At 43.1% G+C, this 26,399-nt stretch overlaps 1 protein-coding gene across 2 annotated transcripts in view; it reads right to left on the minus strand.

The window, feature by feature from the left end:
* Positions 1-26,399, minus strand: part of TTC12 (tetratricopeptide repeat domain 12) — a 348,845-nt gene that overhangs the window by 75,816 nt on the left and 246,630 nt on the right. For both annotated transcript variants that reach the window (XM_077458134.1, XM_077458133.1), the window contains 5 exons: positions 24,626-24,814; positions 19,698-19,767; positions 19,284-19,372; positions 11,843-12,011; positions 5,268-5,360 (listed from right to left, as the gene is read on the minus strand). In XM_077458134.1, coding sequence (XP_077314260.1) covers positions 5,268-5,360; positions 11,843-12,011; positions 19,284-19,372; positions 19,698-19,767; positions 24,626-24,814 — 610 coding nt within the window. The remainder of the gene's footprint in view (positions 1-5,267; positions 5,361-11,842; positions 12,012-19,283; positions 19,373-19,697; positions 19,768-24,625; positions 24,815-26,399) is intronic.

The following is a 26,399-nucleotide window of genomic DNA, read 5'->3' on the forward strand; positions in this document are numbered from 1 at the left end:
AAGAGGACGACATTATCCTGGATGATGAGCAGGAGCCAGGCCACCACACCGCTTCCACTTTAGTGCAAATGGGGGCCTTCATGCTCCAGTGTTTTAATAGGGACCCCCGTATAAAAAGCATGAGGGTCAAGGACCAGTACTGGGTGGCAACGTACTTAGACCCCCGGTACAAACACAAAATGGCGGAAATGTTACCGCCGTCGCAGAGGGCTGTCAGAATGCAGCACTTCCAGGCCTTGCTTCGAGAAATGCTGCATTCTGCTTTTGCGTGCGCTGGCAGAGGAGCAATTCCCACTCCCAGAGAAGGATTTGCGGGTACCAATCCAACAGCGCCTGCAAGAAGAGGCCGGTTTGAAGATGTGTTGGTGACTTCGGATATGAGGTCATTCTTTCAGCCGACCCATCGACAGGTGTCATCCGGATCCAGCATCAGGGAACGCCTAGACCGTCAGGTGTCCGACTACATTGGGTTAACGGCCGATGTGGACGCTCTGAGGAGTGATGAACCCCTAGACTACTGGGTGGGCAGGCTTGACCTCTGGCCAGAGCTTGCCCAATTTGCAATCGAACTGTTGGCTTGCCCCTCATCCAGTGTCCTGTCCGAAAGGACGTTCAGCGCAGCAGGGGGGATTGTGACCGATAAGCGTACTCGCCTAGCTCACCACAGTGTTAACTACCTCACATTTCTAAAAATGAATGAGGCATGGATCTCGGAGGAATTCAACACATGTGATCAGTAGACCATGTATATGTCTATAAACAATTTTTGGAATCAAGCACACAGACCTTCTTAATTCATTTGGCTCACTTCCCTGACCCAAAAAAGCACACCGTACTATATGCCCCTACCCTCCTCTTTGAAGAGGTTGAGCGGTGTCATATTTCTACTGGGGCTGCTTATTATGAGGGGTTCCCACCATCCCTGTGCTGTGCTGACTTCCTCCTGGGTGTTCTTATTATGAGGGGCTCCCACCATCCCTGTGCTGTGCTGACTTCCTCCTGGGGGTTCTTATTATGAGGGGATCACACCATCCCTGTGCTGTGCTGACTTCCTCCTGGGGCTGCTTACGGTGCTGCTGTCAGCGCTGTATGTCACGGAGCTGCTGTCAGCGCTGTATGTCACGGAGCTGCTGTCAGCGCTGTATGTCACGGAGCTGCTGTCAGCGCTGTATGTCACGGAGCTGCTGTCAGCGCTGTATGTCACGGAGCTGCTGTCAGCGCTGTATGTCACGGAGCTGCTGTCAGCGCTGTATGTCACGGAGCTGCTGTCAGCGCTGTATGTCACGGAGCTGCTGTCAGCGCTGTATGTCACGGAGCTGCTGTCAGCGCTGTATGTCACGGTGCTGCTGTCAGCGCTGTATGTCACGGAGCTGCTGTCAGCGCTGTATGTCACGGAGCTGCTGTCAGTGCTGTATGTCACGGAGCTGCTGTCAGCGCTGTATGTCACGGAGCTGCTGTCAGCGCTGTATGTCACGGAGCTGCTGTCAGCGCTGTATGTCACGGTGCTGCTGTCAGCGCTGTATGTCACGGAGCTGCTGTCAGCGCTGTATGTCACGGAGCTGCTGTCAGCGCTGTATGTCACGGAGCTGCTGTCAGCGCTGTATGTCACGGAGCTGCTGTCAGCGCTGTATGTCACGGAGCTGCTGTCAGCGCTGTATGTCACGGTGCTGATGTCAGTGCTCTGTATTACGGTGCTGCTGTCAGTGCTCTGTATCTCCTGCACCCTCTTGTTTGCCTACCCTGGTCCCTGACCTTCCCTCTCCTCCATTGCCTTCATTAGCTCCATAGTCCTGAATTGTCAGAACAATTTCCCAAATAAAAAAAAAATGCTTGTAGTTATCGATCCCAAATTCACCTCATACATGTATTATGCTATTGTCCAGGTGGTGGGACTACGTGCTACCCCCTAATAATTACCCCGTGGCCGCAAATTCGACCTAAAGGTTTGCGAAATTCGCCTCCCATTGAAGTCAATGGAGCCCGCGGCGAACGGTCGTTTTCGCGAACGTTTGTGTCCGTTCGCGTTTCGCGTTCGCGAAACGTCCCGTCGGAAGTTCGTCCATCACTAATGTTTACATTCCTTGTAATAGGAATAAAAGTGATCCATTTTTTTTTTTTTTAAAGTGTAAAAATAAATAAAATTAATTAAAATAAAAAAAAAAAAAATTTTTTAAAAACACCCCGTTACGACGAGCTTGCGCACAGAAGCGAGCGCATACGTGAGTAGCGCCCGCATATGAAAACGGTGGTCAAACCACATATGTGAGGTATCGCCGCGATCGGTAGAGCGAGAGCAATAATTCTAGCCCTAGATCTCCTCTGTAACGCAAAAAATGCAACCTGTAGAATTTTTTAAATGTCGCTTATGGAGATTTTTGAGGCTAAAAGTTTGACGCCATTCCACGAGCGGGCGCAATTTTGAAGCGTGACATGTTGGGTATCAATTTACTCGGCATACCATTATCTTTCACAGTATAAAAAAAAATTGGGCTAATTTTACTGTTGTCTTATTTTTTTATTCAAAAAAGTGAATTTTTTCCAAAAAAAGTGCGCTTCTAAGACCGCTGCGCAAATACGGTGTGAAAAAAAGTATTTCAATGACCGCCATTTTATTCTCTAGGGTGTTAGAAAAAAAACAATATAAAATGTTTGGGGGTTCTAAGTAATTTTCTAGCAAAAAAAACTGTTTTAAACATGGAAACACCAAGTCCGAAAAAGAGGCCTGGTCCTTAAGTGGTTAATAAATGTTTAAATGTAAGACATTTTCTGTATCACTTATGAAGGCTGCTTTCACACTGGAGTGGGCAGGCGTTGATGGTAAAACACTGCTAGTTTTAGCGATGCTTTACCATCATTTTAGCGGCGCTATTCGGCTGCTAGTGGGGCACATATAACCCAGCTAGCGGACGAGGAAGAGGTTAAATGTGCCCGTGAAGTGTCGCTGCCATATCGCATTGCATGCGCTTCAGTAGTGGTGCCTATTCATATCAATGGGCAGGAGTGGTGGGGGAGCGGTATACACCACTCCAAAGATGCTGCTTGCAGGACTTTTTTTAACATCCTGCCAGTGCATCGCCTCGGTGTGATAGCACTCTGTCTTTCACACTGACTGCAGGGGAACCGTTTTGCAGGCGCTTTACAGGCGCTATTTTTAGCCCAAAAGTGCCTGAAAAACGCCCCAGTGGGATAGGTGTCTGTTAGATTTTATGAGATGAAAGGGGATAAAAAAAAAATAAAAAAAAATAAAAAAAATTGGCCTAACATATCGGCCCAAAGAAATCGGCATCATATATGGGCCATCGGCCGCCATGATTTCTAAATATTGGCATCGGCCAGAGAAAAACCCATATCGGTCGACCTCTACTTATTTCTATTACAAGGGATGTTTACATTCCTTGTAATAGGAATAAAAGTGATAAAATAAAGGGAAAGTACCCCTCTGTACTTGCACTCAGAAGCAAACGCATATGTAAGTTGCGCCCACATATGCAAACAGTGTTCAAATTACACATGTGAGACATCATCACAATTAATAAAGCGAGAGCAATAATCCTAGTGCAAGAACTCCTCTAACTCTAAAAAGGTAACCTGTAAAAAATGTTAAAGCATCGCCTATGGAGATTTTTAATTACCTTAGTTCGTCACCATTCTACGAGCGTGTGCAATTTTACAGCATGACATGTTAGATATCTATTTACTATAACTATTTACTCTGCATAACATCATCTTTTAATTTATACAAAAAAAAAATTGGAATAACTATTGTGTTTTTTTTTTTTTTTTTTTTTTTTTTTATTCATTCCAAAAAAAAAAATGCATTTGAAAGGCCACTGCACAAATACTGTGTGACATAAAATATTTAAACAACTGTCATTTTATTAATTTTATTCTCTAGGGTCTCTGCTAAATATATATAGCCACTACAATACAGGGCCCCCTTCCTTCCCAGCCCAATTTTCAGCTTTCATCGCTCTCGCAATTTCAATGACAATTGCGCGGTCATGCTACACTGTACCCAAATGAAATATTTATCATTTTTTCGCACAAATAAAGCTTTATTTTGGTGGTATTTATTCATGGCTCTGTTTTTTATTTTTTGCGATATAATCGCAAAAAAAAGCGGAAATTTGGAAAAAAAACAATATTTTCTTTTTTCTATTTTAAAAGAAATCCAATAAAATCAAATTTTGTCATAAATTTAAGCCAAAATGTACTCTGCTACAAGTGTATAACAATTGGTTTGTGTGATCACGGACATATGTACGCAAATGATCATGTACAGATGTGTGCAGGTGATCACGTACATATGTGTGCAGATAAGCATTGGGACATGTGATTTTAGTGGGACATGTGTTTTTTTTATTTGGGGACATGTGTGTTTTGGGGACATGTGTGTTTACACTGTAGGTTTACACTAGACTAGTGATCAGTGAGTAAAAAGCTGTAAAAAACAGCTCATACTCACTGATCATCAGCCGGCTGCAGTGATCTGCTCTCCTCTCCTCAGCGACGACTTCTGTGTGAAGAGAGGAGAGCCGATTGCCTAGCAACCGGCTGTTTGTTTTGATCACATGACGGCTGTGATTGGACACGGCCGTCATGTGATCAGGAGGGCCAATCACAGAGCCCCCCTGCTGATCCGAGATGCGCCGTATCTGGCTCCCACCCCGGCCGTATATGTACATTGGCCGGGAGCGAAGTAGATAGACACGCTGAGGCAACATGTCAGCTCCCTCGGTGTGGATGGGGCGAGATACCAGCGCCTCGTTCTAAGGTGAATATTTCATAATGAGCTAGTATGTGCTGCATATTAGCTCATTATGCCTTCGCCTTGCAGATTTTTTTGTTTAAAAAAAAAATAAAAAAAGATGCAGGTTTACTCCTGCTTTAATACCAAGGGCTTCACATACTTTTTTTTACCACTGTAAACATTATAAATATTGAATGTTTTAAATGCAAATGTGGTTGTTTATTATAGTATATTTGTATATGCATTTGAAGGAAAAGTTTGAAAAGCTGTCTTGCAAAGCTGAAAGTGATGGTAATAGACATAAATTTGAAGCATTGCAGAGAGATCAGGTACTCGTATGTTTTCACAAATCTTCTATTTGCTACAAATAAAAAATAATAAGAACATGATTTGAATTTTCCAATGGACTGATATCCCTTTAAAATTTCCTGTAATGTTCCCCAACCACTGACTTTCTATAAAAGCTGGTTTTTTTTAGCAGTGTATGAGAGAGAGAAGTCAATCTAAAGTGTATTACCTTTGAACCTGTGTCAGGCTGTACAGTATGTCCATGGCTTCACCTGCTCTCTCATCCATTAGTGTCACATATTCTAGAAAAGATTTCAACAACCTAGAAGACGCAAGAAAATGTCAGCTGATGGCGTTCATTATTATTTTTAGAAAAAGAGATTTGGGATAAGAATCTTAGCCCTTGTACACACGATCGGAGATTCCGACGGAATGTTTTCTATCGGACCATTTTGTCGGATATTCCGACTGTGTGTGGTCTGCATCGGACTGTTTCCGTCGGAATAACCGACGGACCAAGTTTTCCAACTTGCTGGTAAAATTTTCCGACAAAATGCTCCTATCGGACATACTCCGATCATGTGTAGCCTACTCCGACGGACAAAGTGCCACGCATGCTCAGATCAAATTCCTAGACCAAAGCTTTTGGCTACTAGCTTGAACGTAGTCCTGTCTAATGAAATAACGTCATCACGTTATATACAAACAGATTTTCCAACAACTTAGTCTGACCATGTGTATATCGGACCGTGTTGTCGGATAATCCGACTGTGTATGGTCTGCATCGGACTGATTCCGTTGGAATATCCGTCGGACCCAATTTTCCAACTTGTTGGAAATATTTTCCGACCAACTGGTCCGATCGGACATACTCCGATCATGTGTAGAGAATTTTGATCGGACCAAGTGCCACGCATGCTCAGATCAAATTCCTACATCAAAGCTATTGGCTACTAGCCTGAATGTAGTCCCATCGTAATATATTCCCCGAAAGATCGGATTTTTTGACAACTTAGTCCGACCGTGTGTATGCAACAGTTTCGGACAAGATCCAACGGACAAAATCCGACGGATTTGGTTGTCAAAATCTCCGACCGTGTGTACAGGGGCTTAGAATTATGTGATACCCAGATCCTATTCAAAAGACACTGAAAACCATAAAACCATAAATAACGTGTATTTAGAATACTCTTCATGGATTATGAAAGATTATAGGCATACTGACTAAATTTTGGACATTATAAATTAAACAAATTAAAAAAAACAATGCAGGAACATCATAAGTACACTATATTACCAAAAGTATTGGGATGCCTTTCCATACACTTATGCCGCGGCACACGATCAGAATTCTCGTCGGAAGAAGCTCTGATGGTTTTCCCGACAGAATTCGGCTCAAGCTGTCTTGCCTACACACGGTCAACACCAAATTCCAATCGTTTAGAACGCGATGACGTACAACACTTACGACGGGACTAGAAAAAGGAAGTTCAATAGCCAGTAGCCAATAGCTTCTGTCTCGTAGTTTAATCTGCGCATGCGTGATTTTTGGCGTGTTGGAATTTGCATACACACGATCGTTTTTTCGTCGGAAAAATTGAGAACATGCTATCAATTTTTGGCTGGTGGAAAATCGGACCGCTAAATTCCGATGGAGCATACACACGGTCGTATTTTCTGATGAAAAGCTCTCATTGGTCTTTTTTCTGGCCGGAATTCCGATCGTGTGTACGCGGCATTAGTCTTATGCCCTGTACACACGGTCGGACATTCCGACAACAAAATCCCTCTGATTTTTTCCAACGGATTTTGGCAAAAACTTGTCTTGCATACACACAGTCACACAAAGTTGTCAGAAAATCTGATCGTTCAGAACGCGGTGACGTAGAACATGTATGATGGGACTATAAACGGGTCAGTAGCCAATAGCTTTTGTCTCGTAATTTATTCTGAGCATGCGTGAGCATCATGCGTCTACACACGATCGGAATTTAAACGATCAGATTTTGTTTTTGGAAAATTTTAAATCCTGCTCTCAAACTTTGTGTGTCGGAAATTCCGACGGAAAAAGTTTGATGAAGACCACACATGATCAGATTTTCCAACAACAAGATCCGATCGCACATTTTCCATCAGAAAGTCCAACTGTGTGTACGGGGCATTAGTCCTTAGGGTTCAATATTAGGTTGTCTCACCCTTTGCAGCTATAACAGGTTCAACTCTTCTGTGAAAGCCGTCCACAAGGTTTAGGAGTGTGTATATGTATGTGTGTGAATGTTTGAACATTCTTCCAGGAGCACATTTGTGAGGCCAAGCACTGATGTGAGACAAGAAGGTCTGGCTCGCAGTCTCCGTTCTAATTTATCACAAAGATGTTCTATCGGGTTGAGATCAGGATTCTGTGCAGGTCAGTCAAGCTCCTCTACCCTAAACTCGCTCATTCATGTCTTTGTGGACCTTGCTTTGTGCACTGGTGCACAGTCATGTTGGAACAGGAAGGGGCCATCCCCAAACTGTTCCCACAAAGTTGGAAGCATGAAATTGTCCACAATGTCTTGGTATGCTGAGGCCTTAAGAGTTCCCTTTACTGGAACTAAGGGGCCAAGTCCAATCCAATTTTGACACAAAGTTCCCAGGAGACAGTGCGCTGCCGGATATGACGGACATATCCGCATGTGGCAGAAGTGACATGGAAAACCTTACTATCTGGGTAAGCTGACAGAAAAAAAAAAAAAAAAACTTTCCATTACAGAAAATATATGCTCTATTAATACTTTTGAGAAAAAGTTTTAAAAGTGGGTGGAACTCCGCTTTAATATTAATAAGCATAAAAACGCGTCTTATTATTAACCCCTTCATGACAAATCCTAATGCAATTTGTTAGTAAAACTACATATTATTGCAGCTACTTGGTATATCCTGGTGAATTACACCTTATTTTTGACAGGACATATTGGCCTTTTATTTGGTGGTATTGGTAATGGATATCGCTTGATTTCTTTTATTATCAAAGGAAAACTTTGGAAAGTTTGGTCTCTTCTGGGACTGCACTGTGCAGCACGCTCTCAGCACAAATACACCGGCGCATATATTCAGCCCCACGAAAGAAGACCCATTTTTTATGAGGTTGCATACATGCATACACTCGTCAGGAAGGGGTTAATTAGAAAAAAAATAAAAATGATAGAGATAAAAAGAACAATAAGCAAAATTAGGGAAAATATCCAGTGTGGCCATTTAGTTTATATTTGTGATTTTAGAGTTCTAACTGTGCACAGATACTTTATTGAACTCTTCAGGCAACGGAATGTTTATTGCATGTTTGCTGATGCAGGACTGCGATGTTCTGCAAAGTTAATGATACCAAAGTGATTCCTTTTATTCCCTGGAAATGTACGGGTAGAGGATTCTTGAGTCTTTATGTAAAAAAAGATTGTTCATATCTCTTGGTAACTCATTTACATTAGAATTCGTTTTATTTTCTCAGCTTAGCAGCGGTGTCCATCATTTCCGATTATAGCAACAAACATATCCCAAGCCTACTGTTCGGGCTCAGCAAGGAGCTTTTGTTATCAGTTTAAAAAGGCTTCTTATTCGTAAATAAAAACACATTTTTTGATGTTCTTCTAACTGTAACGTGAGAGAGAATTATATATTGTATTATAATATGTACAGGTATGCATTGGTGCCCTTGCGACAGCAAATTACAGCATTTCACTGCTGGATACTTCTTCTGAGGATCAACAGCAATCATTCAAAATAGCCTTAAAAAATAGTTGGAGATAAGCTTACCATAGAATTTGTCTGCTCCCAGGTTTTTATGAATAAAGAATGTGAGAGCAGAGAAGAAGATATCTGGATACTTTAGCAGAACAGTGCTATAATTGAATGAAAGGGTCAATTTGTCACTGTTCTAAACATACTTTAAAAGACTGCACTGAACAATTACGGTGTGAAGACCCCGGTACGTGCATTGGGAATAAAAAAATCCAATTATGTGTACATCCTTTTTTATTTTTTTTGTATCAAACATCTTTAAAACAGAAGTAAAGTCCAACACTTATCCTTTCCTAGTTAGTAAGGTTGAATAAAGACACCAGTCCATCCAGTTCAACCTGATTGAGTGTCTACAATTGTCCCTATCCCTGTACATTGCACACTCACATCAGTCCCTACCCTCAAGGAGCCCACAATCCAAGGTCTCCATTCATATACTAGGGCCAATTTTTGGACAGAAGTCAATTAACCTACCTGCATGTCTTTGGATTGTGGGAGGAAACCGGGGTACCCAGAGGAAACCCACGCAGGCACAGGGAGAACATGCAAACTCCAGGCAGGTAGTGTCGTGGTTGGGATTTGAACCAGCGACCCTTCTTACTGCTAGGTGAGAGTGCTAACCACTACACCACTGTGCTGCCCTAATGTGCTGCACTGTGCTGCCCTAATGTGCTGCACTGTGCTGCCCTAATGTGCTGCACTGTGCTGCCCTAATGTGCTGCACTGTGCTGCCCTAATGTGCTGCACTGTGCTGCACTGTGCTGCACTGTGCTGCACTTGAGTGACTCAGAAATTGGAAAACACGCATCCTTTTCTTGTTCGACTGTTTTATTGAAGTATAACAAAGTGCACAACAAATTGGTCACAACAAAGATGCTCAAAGTATATGCCATCAACAAATAGCACATTTAACCGCTTCACGACCGCCCACTGCAGATAAAATGCTGCAGGGCTGCCGTTATGCGCCAGGTCATGTACCTAGTATGTGAATTGACACTTTCAGGGGCGCATGTGTAATCAGCGGGTCGCTGGTTACAACAGACTCAATGTCCGCCAGCACCCGCCAATTACACGGAAAACACAGGCAGAATGACAATCTGCCTATGTAAACAAGGCAGATTGTCGTTCTGTCAGAAGAGAAGGTATTGATCCTGTGTTTTTGCAAAGCAGGAACACAGATCTTTGCCTTCCCCTAGTCAAAGCACCTTTCTCACAGTGAGCAAGCACAGCCTAGGCACCGATTTAACCCTTTGATCGCCTCTGATGTTAGCCCCTTTCCAACCAATGTCATTAGTACCGTGAGAGTACATATTTTTTGGCACTGATCACTGTATTAGTGTCAGTGGTCCCCAAAAACCATCAAAAGTGTCAGTTAGATGTCGGATTTGTGTGCCGCAATATCGCAGTCCCGCTATAAGTTGACGATTGCCACCATTACTAGTAAAAATAAGTAAATAAAATAAAAATATCCTAAAGTTTGTAGATGCTTATTGAGGGGTTTTTGTTTTTTACCCAAAAATTTAGAAGAATACATATTGGCCTAAATTGATGAAGACATTTTTTACAATTTTTATGGGGCGTGTTTTATATCAGAAAGTGAAAAATATTGTTTTTTTTTTTTTTTTCCAAAATGGCTGGTCTTTTTTTGTTTATGGCACAAAAAATAAACAAACCGCAGAGGTGATCAAATGTTGCTAAAAGAAATCTCTATGTCAGGAAAAAAAAGGACAAAAAATGTATTTAGGTATAGTGTCGCACAATTGTTGTCAGTTAAAATAATGCAGGGAGGAAGAAGGGGATGTCTAAAGAGGACCTTGGTTAGGGTAGCTAGCAGATTATGGCAACAGGTGTAAGTAATCAAAATCAGAAGGTAAGTAATGGGCAATGCAAGTCTCCATAGTTTTTCATAAGAGGCAATTCTGTCCAGGATGATGGCTTCAATTTTTAGCATATGCCATTGCTTGTGTGTGTCTATGCTTCATTGCTAGAATAAGAAGGGATCTCACCGCTTCAGGAGCACACATGTAGGCTGTAAAATGTCTCTTCGGCTGGGAAGCCACAGGTGCTGGCTATTACCACTAGCAACAGACGAAAAACAAGCTCTGGACTGCCGCACTCTTCAGAAGACCTTTTAAAAGAAAGTGGTCTTCTGAAGAGTGCGGCAGTCCAGAGCTTGTCGTTCATTGCTAGAATACTTAGGGAGGGGGAGACACTCGTCATTTTTTTCTTTCCCAGTGCAGAAGGTGCCATAATCAATTTACAAGAGCAGGCATCAAGTGTAAAGCTAGTGCTAAACTTTCTAAATTAGAAAGCTCAACATGCCTGCACACACTGAACCAAGCCCACAACTTGTAAATATGCTTCCTGATGGTCTATAACAGTGGTCTCCAAACTGCAGCCTGGGGGCCAAATGCGGCCCTTTGCTTGCTTTTATCCGGCCCTTGGGGCACCATTTCATCCACTGATGCCAACAATAGGGCATAATTCCCCCACTGACTCATATGAAGGGGCACAATTTCTCCCAATGACATCAACAATGGGGTACAATTCCTCCCAATGACACCAACGATGGAGCACAATTTCTCCCAATAACACCAATGACGAGAGGCGCAATTCCTCCCACTGACACCAATGATGGGGCACAATTACTGCCACTGAAACAAAACAAAGGGGCATTATTTTTTCCCCACTGACTTTGGGATCTTTTCTACTGCAATTGGTCACAGTTTGCCCCCCCCCCCCCCCCAAAAGTCTGAAGGACAGTAAACTGGCCCTTTGTTTAGAAAGTTTGGAGACCCCTAGTCTATAATCTTGCTTTCCACATCATATTTAGAATTAACGGAAAAAAAAAAACAACTTCACTATTTCAACTTTAGTCTTTTATAAGGCACTCCAAAAACCATGATCACAATGAGCCAAACTAGTTTTTTTAACCCTGATAAAAATGCCCAATGAGGAATATTGTATATGTTTACAAGCCCTATAAAAAAATGCATTCAATATTATAGTAAAAGCTTATGAACATACTTTGAAGGGTCTAAGTGTTTGACCAGAAGGAGTCTTCCATTAGCTGTTGAGGAGTAAATCTTTAGAAGGGCCAGTGTCATTCTTTGAACATCGGGGACCTCTGAAGACAGCAGTGTTAGGACCTGGTTGCTTACATTTCTTTGGGTGATAAAAAAGTGTTGGTTCTCTTCTGTAGGAAGAAAAAAATATTTTAGGTGATTTGTTCCTTTAAAAACAAAAGAGTTATTAAAAAAAAACAAAAAAAAACACACACACCAAAAGGTTTAAAGGTTTTGTGAAGACAAGCCATCACATTCAGGTTTGGCCACCAGTCTACAGGAAAGATGTTGTTGAATCAGAAAGATTTCAGTAAAACGCAACAAAATGAATAATGGGGATGGAAGACCTCAGCTTTGAGGATCAGTTGCATAGATTACAGTTTTCACTCTGGAGAAGAGTTGCTTAAGGAGAATATGATTAATATCAAAGACGACTCCAAAAACTGGGTTAAACTGTTTACTCTAAGATACTTAAGAGAACAAGTGGCCATGAGATTTAAAGCAATATTAAAAGCTATAATTAAAAAACAAATCACGTTATACTTACCTGCTCTGTGCAGCGGTTTTGCATAGAGCAGGCCCAATCCTCCTCTTCTTGAGTCCCGCGCTGGTGCTCCTAGACCCTTCCTCCTGCCAAGTGCTCCCATAGCAAACAGCTTGCAATGGGGGCACCCCCCCCCAGCACTCCTGAGCTGCTGCTCTGCGTGCCCATGCATACACAGAACTGCCTCTTGGAGCAACCCCTTCTCTCTCTTCATTGGCTCACTGGCTGTGATTTACAGAAGTGGGAGACAATGGCTTCTGCTGCTGTCTCTGCCAATGAGAAGGGAAAGTCCCTGGAGAGCTGAGGCGCTCGTGCACATTGTTAGATTGGGATGGGGCTCAGGTAAGTTTTGGGGGGGATGCATGAAGGTAAAAAGCTTTTAGCCTTTAGAACCTTAGATTGAGGAAATGGTTCTTTACTGTTAGAGCAATACAAGTACGGGAAGTGGTGCTGGCGACTTAAAACTTTTAGATGTCTTCCCCAGAAAGCAGAATGTGCAGAACTTTGGAAATTGTTAGATAATAAAAATAATACACATATACAGTAGGTTGAACTGGGTGGACTTGTCTCTTTTTTTCAACTCTTTAAGCAATGTAACTATGTAACATTTTCAGTACACATATTCACCAGCACACCATGGATCTTCAATTGCAGTACAAAACTTTTATCTTTTATTGCAGAAAGATCACATCACAAAAGAATCAGTGCAATGTTTTGGAGCCGTGCAGGACCCTTTCGTCACATTCCCTCATATGTGCTCCCATGAATCAGAGGTGACAGTTGTACTGGAGGAAGTTGGCGATACATCTTAATGGCATAATTTGGCTCTTCTTTACCATAATTAAGAGCTACTTGACTGTTCTACACAAAGGGTCATTTTTTTTCCAGTAAGCCTTTTTGGTGTTGCACTGGCAGTGGTTTAACATGTTTAACCACTTGAGACCTGCGCTATAGCCGAATGGCGGCTACAGCGCGGATCTCCTTTTCCGGGACTACGTCTATTGACGTAGTCCCGTGCACGAGCCCCCCCTGAGGGGCACGCGTGGCGCGCTCTGTGATCGGCGAGTCTATGAGACTCGCCTGATCACCGATCAGAGCAAGGGGTCGATCCCGACCCCTTATCACGTGATCAGCTGTCAGCCAATGACAGCTGATCATGTGATATAACGGAGCCGGTAATCGGCTATTATTCCTCCTCGTGCTGACAGCGCGAGGAGAAAAAAAAGAGCCGATCACCGGCGGTCGTGATCGGGACATCAGTCCCGGTCACGGCCAGCCCTGCCAGTGCCCACCTGCCCCCTGCCAGTGCCCACCTGCCCCCTCATCAATAAAGATGATTAAAAAATAAGTGCCCCCCGTCAGTGCCACCCAGCAGTGCCCATAGTGCCACCCAGCAGTGCCCACAGTGCCACCCAGCAGTGCCCACAGTGCCACCCAGCAGTGACACCCAGCAGTGCCCACAGTGCCACCCAGCAGTGCCCACAATCTGCCTCAACAAAGGTGCTGCACCCCAGTGCCACATATTCGTGCCCATCAGTGTCATCTACCAGTGCCCATCAGTGCCCAGCAGTGCCACCTATCAGAGCCACCTATCAGTGCCACCTATCAGTGCCCATCAGTCCCATATATCAGTGGTACCTATCAGTGCCCCTTAGTGCCACCCATCCGTGCCACCCATCCGTGCCATCTTATCTGTGCCCATCAGTGCCGCCTTATCTGTGCCCATCGGTGCCGCCTTATCTGTGCCTATTAGTGCCGCCTTAACTATGCCTATCAGTGCCCACCAGTGCAGCCTATCAGTGCCCACCAATGCAGCCTATCAGTGCCCACCAGTGCAGCCTATCAGTGCCCACCAGTGCAGCCTATCAGTGCCGCCTCATCAGCGCACTTCAATGAAGGAGAAAAATGACCCGTTTGCAAAATTTTATAACAAACTATTAAACATGATTTTTTTTGCATCTTTTTTTGTTTGTTTAGCAAAAAATAAAACTCCCAGCTGTAATTAAATACCACCAAAAGAAAGCTCTATTTGTGGGAAAAAAATGATAAAAATTTCATTTGGGTACAGTGTTGTATGCCCGCGTAATTGTCATTCAAAGTGCATCAGCGCTGAAAGCTGAAAATTGGTCTGGGACTGAGGGGGGTTTAAGTGCCCAGTAAGCAAGTGGTTAAAGAACCTTTTGTTGACATTTTCCCACACACGGGTGATATTTAAGAGACTTATACTTCTTAGTTTTGGACCTTAACTGTTAGTACATTCCCTCCCCCAGATTAACCACTTGCCGACCGCCTCACGCCGATGTACGTCATCAGAATGGCACGGGCAGGCATAAGCACGTACATGTACGTGCTTTGCCTCCCGCGGGTCGGGGGCCCGATCGGGCCCCCGCCCGGTGCCTGCGGCGGTCGGTTTTCGTTCGGGAGCGATCCCGGACGAGGGGACGGCCATTCATTCATGGCCACCCCCTCGCGATCGCTCCCGACGAATGGAAATCCCCGGTGACATCACTTCCTCTCCTGTAATGTAAACACAGGAGAGGAAGTGATGTATTCTCTCCTCCGTGTCGGTATTTTTCGTTCCGACACGGAGGAGAGCGGATCAGTGAGTTGCACCAACACATCCCACACACAGTAGAACATGCCAGGCACACTCACACCCCCCCTTTACCCCCCGATCACCCCCCCAATTACCCCTGCCCCCCAGTCACAGTGACACCAATGTCATTTTTTTTTTTTTTTTTTTTTTTTTTGCATTGGTGTCATTTGTGACTGTAATAACTGTTAGGGCAGTTAGGGTTAGCCCCCTTTAGTTCTAATGTACCCCCCTAACCCCCCCAATAAAGGTTTAACCCCGTGATCACCCCCCGTCGCCAGTGTCACTAAGGCTGGGTTCACATTGCAGCGGTTTATGAGAACGAATGTGATTCGCACCGCACTGCAGTGCAAATCACATCCGATCTCTGTGCGATTCGAGTTCAGCCATTCGCCGCACCCGCCGCACCCGCCACACCCGCCGCACCCGCCGCAAATTCGCACGGGACCCTTTTTTTGGCCCGCAGCAGAATCGGATCGCATGGGTGTTCACACCATGCGATCCGAGTTTGCAGATCGCACTGCGATATGCGAACTGATCTGGGGGTGTCAGTAACATTTCACTGACACTCCCAGCAGTTCGCATAGGGCAGTGTGAACTGCCGCCGGGAGGCATGCGATGCGGGAACCCGCCGCGGATTCGCGGCGTTTCCGCATCGCTCCAGTGTGAACCCAGCCTAATAAGCGATCATTTTTCTGATCGCCGTATTAGTGTCACAGGTGACGCTAGTTAGGCAGGTAGGTATTTAGGTTCGCCGCAGCTTTTTATAGCGCTAGGGACCCCCATATACTACCGCATAAAGCCCCCTGATTGCCCCCTAGTTAACCCTTTCACCAGTGATCACCATATAACTGTTACAGGTGACGCTGGTTGGTTAGTTATTTTTTTATAGTTTCAGGGCACCCGCCATTTATTACCTAATAAAGGTTTAACCCCCTGATCACCCGGCAGGTGTCATTTGTGACTAATAACTGTTAGGGCAGTTAGGGTTAGCCCCCTTTAGTTCTAAGGTACCCCCCTAACCCCCCCAATAAAGGTTTAACCCCGTGATCACCCCCCGTCGCCAGTGTCACTAAGGCTGGGTTCACATTGCAGCGGTTTATGAGAACGGATGTGATTCGCACCGCACTGCAGTGCAAATCACATCCGATCTCTGTGCGATTCGAGTTCAGCTATACAGATAGTATGGCTGAATTCGTGTCGCACCCGCCGCACCCGCCGCAAACTCGCACGGGACCCTTTTTTTGGTCCGCAGCAGAATCGGATCGCATGGGTGTTCACACCATGCGATCCAAGTTTGCAGATCGCACTGCGATATGCGAACTGATCTGGGGGTGTCATTAACATTTCACTGACACTCCCAGCAGTTCGCATAGGGCAGTGTGAACTGCCGCCGGGAGGCATGCGATGCGGGAACCCGCCGCGCATTCGTGGCGTTCCCGCATCGCTCCAGTGTGAACCCAGCCTAATAAGCGATCGTTTTTCTGATCGCTGTATTAGTGTCACAGGTGACGCTAGTTAGGCAGGTAGGTATTTAGGTTCGCCGCAGCTTTTTATAGCGCCAGGGACCCCCATATACTACCGCATAAAGCCCCCTGATTGCCCCCTAGTTAACCCTTTCACCAGTGATCACCATATAACTGTTACAGGTGACGCTGGTTGGTTAGTTATTTTTTTATAGTTTCAGGGCACCCGCCATTTATTACCTAGTCTCACTAGTGTACCCCTAAATTTAGGGGTGTCTACTTTCTAAAATGGGGTCATTTGGGGGGGGGGGTTTGTGCCATCTTGGCATTTTATGGCCTTCAAAACTGTAACGCCCTTAGAAAGCCTGAAGGCGGTGCTTGGTTTTTGGGGCCCCGTACGCGGCTAGGCTCCCAAAAAGTCCCACATATGTGGTATCCCCGTACTCAGGAGAAGCAGCAGAATTTATTTTGGGGTGTCATTTCACATATGCCCATGGCATGCGTGAGCAATATATCATTTAGTGACAACTTTGTGAAAAAAAAAAAAAGTTTGTAATTTTCCCGCAACTTGTGGCAAAATATAAAATATTCCATGGACTCAACATGCCTCTCAGCAAATAGCTTGGGGTGTCTACTTTCTAAAATGGGGTCATTTGTGGGGGTTTTGTGCCATCTTGGCATTTTATGGCCTTCAAAACTGTAATAGGTAGTGAGAAGTGAACTCAAAAAATTACGCCCTTAGAAAGCCTGAAGGCGGTGCTTGGTTTTCGGGGCCCCGTACGCGGCTAGGCTCCCAAAAAGTCCCACATATGTGGTATCCCCGTACTCAGGAGAAGCAGCAGAATTTATTTTGGGGTGTCATTTCACATATGCCCATGGCATGCATGAGCAATATATCATTTAGTGACAACTTTGTGAAAAAAAAAAAAAAAAAAAAAAAGTTTGTAATTTTCCCGCAACTTGTGGCAAAATATAAAATATTCCATGGACTCAACATGCCTCTCAGCAAATAGCTTGGGGTGTCTACTTTCTAAAATGGGGTCATTTGTGGGGGTTTTGTGCCATCTTGGCATTTTATGGCCTTCAAAACTGTAATAGGTAGTGAGGCGTGAAATCAAAAATTTACGCCCTTAGAAAGCCTGAAGGCGGTGCTTGGTTTTCGGGGCCCTGTACGCGGCTAGGCTCCCAAAAAGTCCCACATATGTGGTATCCCCGTACTCAGGAGAAGCAGCAGAATTTATTTTGGGGTGTCATTTCACATACGCCCATAGCATGTGTGAGCAATATATCATTTAGTGACAACTTTGTGTAAAAAAAAAAAAAAAATTTTTTTTTTGTCATTATTCAATCGCTTGAGGCAAAAAAATAAAATATTCAATGGGCTCAACATGCCTCTTATCAATTTCCTTAGGGGGTCTACTTTCCAAAATGGGGTCATTTGGGGGGGTTTTGTACTGCCCTGTCATTTTAGCACCTCAAGAAATGAGATAGACAGTCGTAAACTAAAAGCTGCGTAAATTCCAGAAAACGTACCTTAGTTTGTAGATGTGACAACTTTTGCGCAAACCAATAAATATACAATTATTGACTTTTTTTTTACCAAAGACATGTGGCTGAATACATTTTGGCCTAAATGTATGACTAAAATTGAGTTTATTGGATTTTTCTAATAACAAAAAGTAGAAAATATCATTTTTTTTCAAAATTTGCGGTCTTTTTACGTTTATATCGCAAAAAATAAAAATCGCAGAGGCAATCAAATACCATCAAAAGAAAGCTCTATTTGTGGGAAGAAAAGGACGCAAATTTTGTTTGGGTACAACATTGCATGACCGCGCAATTACCAGTTAAAGCAGCGCAGTGCCAAAGTGTAAAAAGACCTCTGGTCATTTACCAGCAAAATGGTCCGGTCTGAAAGTGGTTAAACTATGATGATGTTCAGTGGTACCCCTGTGGTACCCCTGTGCTCCTTCATCAAGAGATGGGGCACTCTAATACAGGAGGTGTGTTACAGGTTAGATGACCAGGTAAAAACAGAGGTCAGAAAGCCTAAAATAATGAAAAATAATGAAAACTAAGGCAGCAACCACATTTAATGATTGGTAAGCTGCAATATATTAAATTTTTGGGGTTTTGGGTTTAATACTGCTTTATTATTATTATTATTATACACGATTTATATAGCGCCAACAGTTTATGCAGCGCTTCACAATGTATAGGGGGGGCAACACAATTACAGTACAGTTCAATACAAAAAGTACAGGAGGGTCCTGCTCATAGAGCTCACATTCTAAAGGGAGGGGGCGGTGGTACAATAGGTAATAGCTGCAGAGAATGATTTGATGGGGGTGGCTCAGGGACAGTTGTTGTTAGGTGGGTGTGGGATAGGCTTCCCTGAATAAATGAGTTTTCAGGTATCTCCTAAAGGTGGACAGGGTAGGGGCTGATCGGACATAGTGGGGCAGGGAGTTCCAGAGGATGGGAGAGACTCTGGAGAAGTTCTGAAGGCGAGCATGGGAGGGGGTAACAAGGGAGCTAGATAGCAGGAGATCCTGGGAGGAGCAGAGGGGACGATTTAGGCAATATCTGCAGATGAGGTTGGTGATGTAGATGGGGGCTGATGTTGTGGATGGCTTTGTATGTTATGGTTAGCATTTTGAATTTTACATGGTGGGGTAGGGGAAGCCAGTGAAGGGAATAAACTTTAAGCTTATAACTAAAAAGGTAGTAATGAATAATTGTTCCTATAGAAATACTGAACTCACTAAGTGGATAACACCATACACCAATATCAAATTACCATTTCCATTGCAGACTGCTTGCCATAATGTGAGGACTGAAATACTTAGATCTGAGTCTATGGGGTCAGCTTGTCTGGTGGTAAGGCTCCTAAGTGAAGGGAAAATAAACATATCACTACAACATGATCAAAAAAATAAGACACATATTAGTGATGTAACTAGATATAAAAAATAAAGTTACTATAAAACAGATTCACATAATCAATCTTGGAATTGTTCTGAACAAGGTATGCATAGAGAAAAACTTATACAACTGTCTGATATACTGTACATGGCCTTAACTATCAATTACTAGAAAATAAATGATGACTACTCGAAACATTTCACACTTACATTTTGGGGGGAATCGTTTTTTTTTTTTTTAAACTAGAAATGCATGTGTTGGACAAGTTCTTGCTATTTGCATCTCTTACCTATTAATAATTCTGTTTTCTCCAATGATACTGAACCCATTACTAGTTCTAAATAGAGTTTGTGCTGTACCTGAATGGGAAAACAAACAAAATATAAAAATATCAACTGTTACACTATATAAGAGATAGAATGATGTAAAAAGTTTTGCATTAAGCCATAGGGTGACTATGTCCTTTAAAATTTAACAGGCAAGTCTTAAAGTGGAAGTAAACTCCCCTATCGTTTTCAGCCAAGGAAGCTGCCATCTTTGCCTTTGCCTTTAATCTTCAACTGCTATGGTGCTGCACATGTGATTCGTTATGACACCAGCCATTGGATGGTTTGATAGTTTGGCTGAGAGCACAGCCAATGTGCAGTTAGCATTCCCAACATGCCTTTTTTTTTAACTGTTTAAATCGATGGGTTTACTTCCACTTTAAATAAGCCAAGGCTCCAGCATGTGACTCAACAGTGAAGCAGTATACTGCTGAGCTCACTCTTCCTTCTACTACCAGCTTGTTCTTTGCCAGCACACGAATTGCTTAGGCCGCGTACACACGCGGGGACTGTTCGCCCAACTTTGTCCGTCAAACAGTTTCGGCAAACAGTCCGCTCAAAATTAGCATGGACGGACATGGCCACACACGACAGACGAACAGTTTGCTGAAACCGTGCGCGATGACGTGAACGGCACGTACGACGGGACGAAAAATACGACGTCCTATACACTGCATTATAACTTTCGGCGTGTGAATCCTTTCTGAGCATGCGCGGAACTTAGTTTGACGAACAAGCCTACACACGAGCGGACTGTTCGCTGAAACAAGGTTTCAGCGGACAGTTTTTCGGAAATTCCGAAAAACCTTGTTCGTCAAACTGTCCGCTGAAACTGTCCGCTGAAAGCCCACACACGAGCGGACTGTCCGCCCAAACACTGTTCAGCGGACAAAGTTGGGCGAACAGTCCGCCCGTGTGTACGCGGCCTTAGATCCTTAAAAGATTATATATATATATATATATATATATATATATATATATATATATATATATATATATATATATATATATATATATATATATATATATATATATATATATATATGTATATATATTTATTTATTTATTATTATTTTTATTTATTTTTTTTCAAATTCATACTTTCCTACAGTATCTCAAAAAAAGTGAGTACATCCCTCACATTTTCTAAATATTTTATTATATCTTTTCATGTGACACTTTGCTACAATGTGGTGAGTGTACAGCTTGTATAAGTTTAAATTTTCTGTCCCCTCAAAATAACTCAACCCACATCCATTAATGTCTAAACCAGTGGCAACAAAAGGACCCAACGTGTCAATATTTTATGTGGCCACCATTATTTTGCAGCACTGCCTTATCCTCTTGGGCATGGAGTTCAGCAGAGCTTCACAGGTTGCCACTGGAGACCTCTTCCACTCCTCCATGACAACATCATCATGGATGTTAGAGACCTTGCGCTCCTCCACCTTCCATTTGAGGATGCCCCATAGATGCTCAATAGTGTTTATAGTAGGTCTGGAGACATGCTTGGCCAGTCCATCACCTTTACCCTTGGCTTTTTTTAGCAAGGCAGTGGTCGTCTTGGAGGTGTGTTTAGGGTCATTATCATGTTGGAATACTGCACTGCAGCCCAGTCTCTGAAGGGAGTAGATCAGGCTCTGCTTCGGTATGTCACAGTACATGTCGACATTCATGGTTCCCTCAATGAACTGTAGTTCCCAAGTGTTGGCAGCACTCATGCAGCTCCAGACCATGCCACTTCCACCACCATGCTTGACTGTAGTCAAGACACACTCCTCTTTGCACTCCTCACCTGGTTGTCGCCACACACGCTTGACACCATCTGAACCAAATAATTTATCTTGGTCCCATCAGTACAGAACACATTGTTTCTATGTTCTATGTCCTTAGTCTGCTTGTCTTCAGTAAACTGTCTGTGGGCTTTCTTGTGCATCATCATTAGAAGAGGTTTCCTTCTGGGACAACAGCCATGCAAACCAATTTGATGCAGTGTGTGGCGTATGGTCTGAGCACTGACAGGCTGACCCCCCCCCCCCCCCCTTCAACCTCTGTAGCAATGCTGGCAGCACTCATATGTCTATTTGCCAAAGACAACCTCTGGATATGATGCTGAGCATGTGCACTCAACTTTTTTGGTCAACCATGGAGAGAATAGTTCTGAGTGGAACCTGTTTTGTTAAACCGCTGTATGGTCCTGGCCTCTGTGCTGCAGCTCAGTTTCAGGGTCTTGGCAGTATTCTTATAGCCTAGGCCATCTTTATGTAGAGCAACATTTTTTTTTCAGATCCCCAGCGAGTTCTTTGCCATGAGGTGTCATGTTCAACTTCCAGTGACCAGTAAGAGAGAGTGAGAGCGATAACACCACATTTAACACACCTGCTTCCCATTCACACCCGAGACCTTGTAACACTAACAAGTCACATGACATCGGGGAGGGAAAATGGCTAATTGGGCCCAATTTGGAAATTTTCACTTAGGGGTGTACTCACTTTTGTTGCCAGCGGTTTAGAAATGAATGGCTGTGTGTTGAGGTTTTTTTTGAGGGGACAGCAAATGTACACTGTTATACAAGCTGTACACTCACTACTTTACATTGTAGCAAAGTGGCATTTCCTCAGTGTTGTCACATGAAAATATATAATAAAAATATTTACAAAAATGTGAGGGATGTACTTACTTTTGTGAGATACTGTAGGTGGATGCAGAATTGGTCCAATTCTGTATCTGCCCCCCGGCACCTCTACACTGAGAACCGAGCGATCGAGCAGGTCAATCCAGAGCCCCCTCACTGGAGTGCTGAGCTATGGAGGTGCAGGGAGGGGCCGGGCATCAGTCCAGGCACCTGGCAGATCCAGATCGTGATGATGACACAGTGCCTGGACTGATCTGTGTGACATCAGCAGAGAGCGGACTTTAACCCATTCTGTTGAAAATGGGTCACAGGAGTGCAAAACAAATTGCACTCCTGTGACCCACAGGAGAAGAACAGCCAAACAAGCTCAGCCTGGACTTCTCCTTCAGGCTGGATTCACATCTACGCAGTTTTAGTGCTTTTTGCATTTTTCGGATTTGCACTATAGAATGTGTTCCATAGGAAACCACATTACATGGACTGTAGTCCAAACCTGCAAAATGCAAAAAGCACTAAAAATGCATAGGTGTGAATCAGTGAAATGCAATTTATTCAATTTAGTTTGTGGGTCTAATTACACATTAAAGTTATATTTTGACTGCACTTGTCATTTAAATACACATTTGACCATATGTTGTTTTATGTACTACTGATTTACTTTTTTATTTAAAAAAACAAAACAAAAACATGCCACTTGCTAAAGTGTATATGACCCTAAAAACCTGTAGTTATTTTTTCTATGTGTGAGTTTTATCATTCTCATACATTTGTTCCATCTAAAGTATCTTCCATTCTCCCTTGTTCTAAACTGACCACACAAAACACAGAAGCTGTTTTTTGTTATTGTGGTCAGTCTCCATCCTTTGGCTGGCCATTCACAGATATGGGACAATGTGCAGACATATACGCCATGGGGGGTTAATTTACGAAAGGCAAAGCCACTTTGCACTACAAGTGCAAGCTACAAGTGCAGTCGCTGTAAATCTAAGGGGTGGATCTGAAATGAGGGGAGACTCTGCTGATTTTTTAATCCAATCATGTCCAAGCTTAATCATGTCCAAGCTAAAATGCTGTTTTTTTATTTTCCTTGCATGTCCCCCTCAGATCTACAGTGATTGCACTTCCATTGCACTTTCAGTGCAATTTTAAATGCACTTTCAGTGCAATTTTAAATGCACTTTGCAGTTGTAGTTTGCACTTGTAGTGCAAAGTGGATTTGCTTTTTGTAAATAACCCCCCATGTCTGTATTGTACAGTTTGTTCAGCAACCACACCCCCCCCCCCCCCAATCACAGCCTGCCTCTGGTACACACCCCTTCCCAATCCCAGCATGCTTCATAAACACCCCCCCTGCTCAACAGCTTGTTTCTTGCTTCAGGCTGAACAGATTATGGAATACAGGCATACCCCACTTACTAAAGATGGAAAATGCTAAATTAGGCTCAATTCTGCATAGACACCAATGAGCTTCAAACCCCAGCTTGTTCAATTAAACTTTGGTAATAAAACCTGGACGCTGATTGGTTTCTATGCAGAAGTGAGCCAGATTTTGCACTTTCCATCCTTAGTAAATAAAGCCCATTACGTACATAAAAGTGGGGTATGCCTGTACAGGGATGTTGTGTGTCTGTACAGTGTCCTGTAAACACACAGCTCACTATCAGGAAGAAGAGATGCCTGGTCACATGACAGAAATTTTTACCCTTGTGAAAAAAATAAAAAAAGGAAGAAAGATAATATCTGAAGCTAAGCAAAAGCAGTTATGGTAGCTGCATAGCTATACCTGTATTATAAAGTGTCTATAACATTATGGGAGACGTGTATTAAAACTGGTGCACACAGAATCTGGTGCAGCTGTGCATAGTAACCAATCAGCATCTAACTTTAGCTTGTTCAAGTAAGCTTTGACAATAAAACCTAGTAGTTGAATGGTTACTATGTACAGCTGTACCAGATTCTGTGTTCGCCAGTTTTCGTAAATCCCCCCGATATGTTGACAACTACTTTAATGCTTTCCTGTCATGCATCTGTTGGCATTTTACTGAACGTTGCACTAAATTGGACGCTAGTAAAAATAATATCACTGCAACACAGGATAAAATAGGATTCCAGAATCGAAAACACAGTTTGAAAAACATTTAATAATTTAAACTGGAATCTAAACTAGTCATTGACTAGAATCGGTATAAAACAATCTTTGCCGTGAGCTAGAAAGTTAAGTACTGTATTGAATAAAACGGTGCAGACAGAACTCACAGTCCTTTACAACATCAGCCAGAAGCTGTATTCCTCCCGAGTAATAGAGTGGAATCTCATCTTCTTTGGAGAGTTTTTGGAGCAGCTCTATTACAGATTTTGCATTTTCGACCCCTGCCTCTAGATCTTGTAAGGCCGTCTGCTCTTGCTTGTCTTTCCTTTCCTGGATGTCCACCTCATTCAAATACTCTGTCAGAAGGGAAGTATCCATGAATTAAACATCCTTCTCATGGAAATATTAATGCAGATATAAAGCACACACTGAAAGCAAACATGTTTCTGCACGCGGCCCTGTAAATGCTAAAAAAAATTTTTTTTTTAAATGTTCCTTGTACATTTAATTGTTCCGGGAGCCAGTTGGAAGACCTTTTTTGGTCATGAACCGTCGAATGTCAACTGGTTTCTATTGAACTGGCTGATGCCAGCCGACATTTGGCCCGTGTGTACTAGTCGTAAAGCTGGGTATATACTAGTAGTATTTCATTTGAAGATTCTTACGAAAATTCATACAAAATTTCTTAGGAAATGTTGTACGAAAATTCTCAGAACATTTAAATGTTGTTCAAAAGTAGTTTGTTTGCTTTTAACCTTCAATTTTGTAATGAATAGACTTTACTGAATGAAATTTACATACACTCTTAGCCCTTGTACACACGATCGGAGAGTCCGTCGGACCAAATTTTCCAACTTGCCGGAAATATTTTCAGACAAAATGCTCTGATAGGACATACTCCGATCATGTGTAGAGAATTCCGATCGGACAAAGTGCCACGCATGCTCAGATCAAATTCCTACATCAAAGCTATTGGCTACTAGCCTGAACGTAGTCCCATCGTAACGAAATTACATCATCACGTTCTGAAAGTTCAGATTTTCTGACAACTTTGTCCGACCGTGTGTATGCAACAGTTTCGGACAAGATCCGTCGGACAAAATCCGACGGATTTGGTTGTCGGAATCTCCGACCGTGTGTACAAGGGCTTAGAAATTCAATGCTGCTCCTTCAAATTTTCTTGTCCCTGTGGTCGAAAACGAATCTGAGCCCACTAATGATTAGAAAAAGGAACAAATGTTACAATGAAAGATGTCAAACAAATTTATACTAGTGTATACCGGGCTTTAGGGCATATTTCCCCTTCCTTTGAAAAGGTTTGAGCCTTTCAATTGCTTTCAATTACTCTAAAACTACAAATAAAAAATAATTTGCTTATAGTACTGCAAGGGACTAGACTGTGGGAAAATGAAGAAAAAACAGTGATGGTTGCCACCCTTAGCCCTTGTACACACGATCGGAGATTCCAACGGAATGTGTCCGATCGGACCGTATTGTCGGATAATCCGACTGTATGTGGTCTCCATCGGACTGTTTCCGTCGGAATATCCGACGGACCAAGTTTTCCAACTTGTCTATAAAATTTTCCGACAACATGCTCCGATCGGACATACTCCGATCATGTGTAGCCTACTCCGACGGACAAAGTGCCACGCATGCTCAGATCAAATTCCTAGACCAAAGCTATTGGCTACTAGCCTGAACGTAGTCCCGTCGTAATGAAATAACGTCATCACGTTATGTACAATCGGATTTTCCGACAACTTTGTCCGACCGTGTGTATGCAATAGTTTCAGACAAAATCCGTCGGACAAAATCCAACGGATTTGGTTGCCAGAATGACCGTGTGTACAAGGGCTTAGAAATTCAATGCTGCTCCTTCAAATTTTCTTGTCCCTGTATTCAAAAACGAATCTGAACCCACTAATGATTAGAAAAAGG

The sequence above is a fragment of the Lithobates pipiens genome, unplaced genomic scaffold (genome assembly GCF_037356315.1).
Source record: "Lithobates pipiens isolate NorthernLeopardFrog02 unplaced genomic scaffold, aLitPip1_a1.2 Scaffold_27, whole genome shotgun sequence".
NCBI classification, from domain to species: Eukaryota; Metazoa; Chordata; class Amphibia; order Anura; family Ranidae; genus Lithobates; species Lithobates pipiens.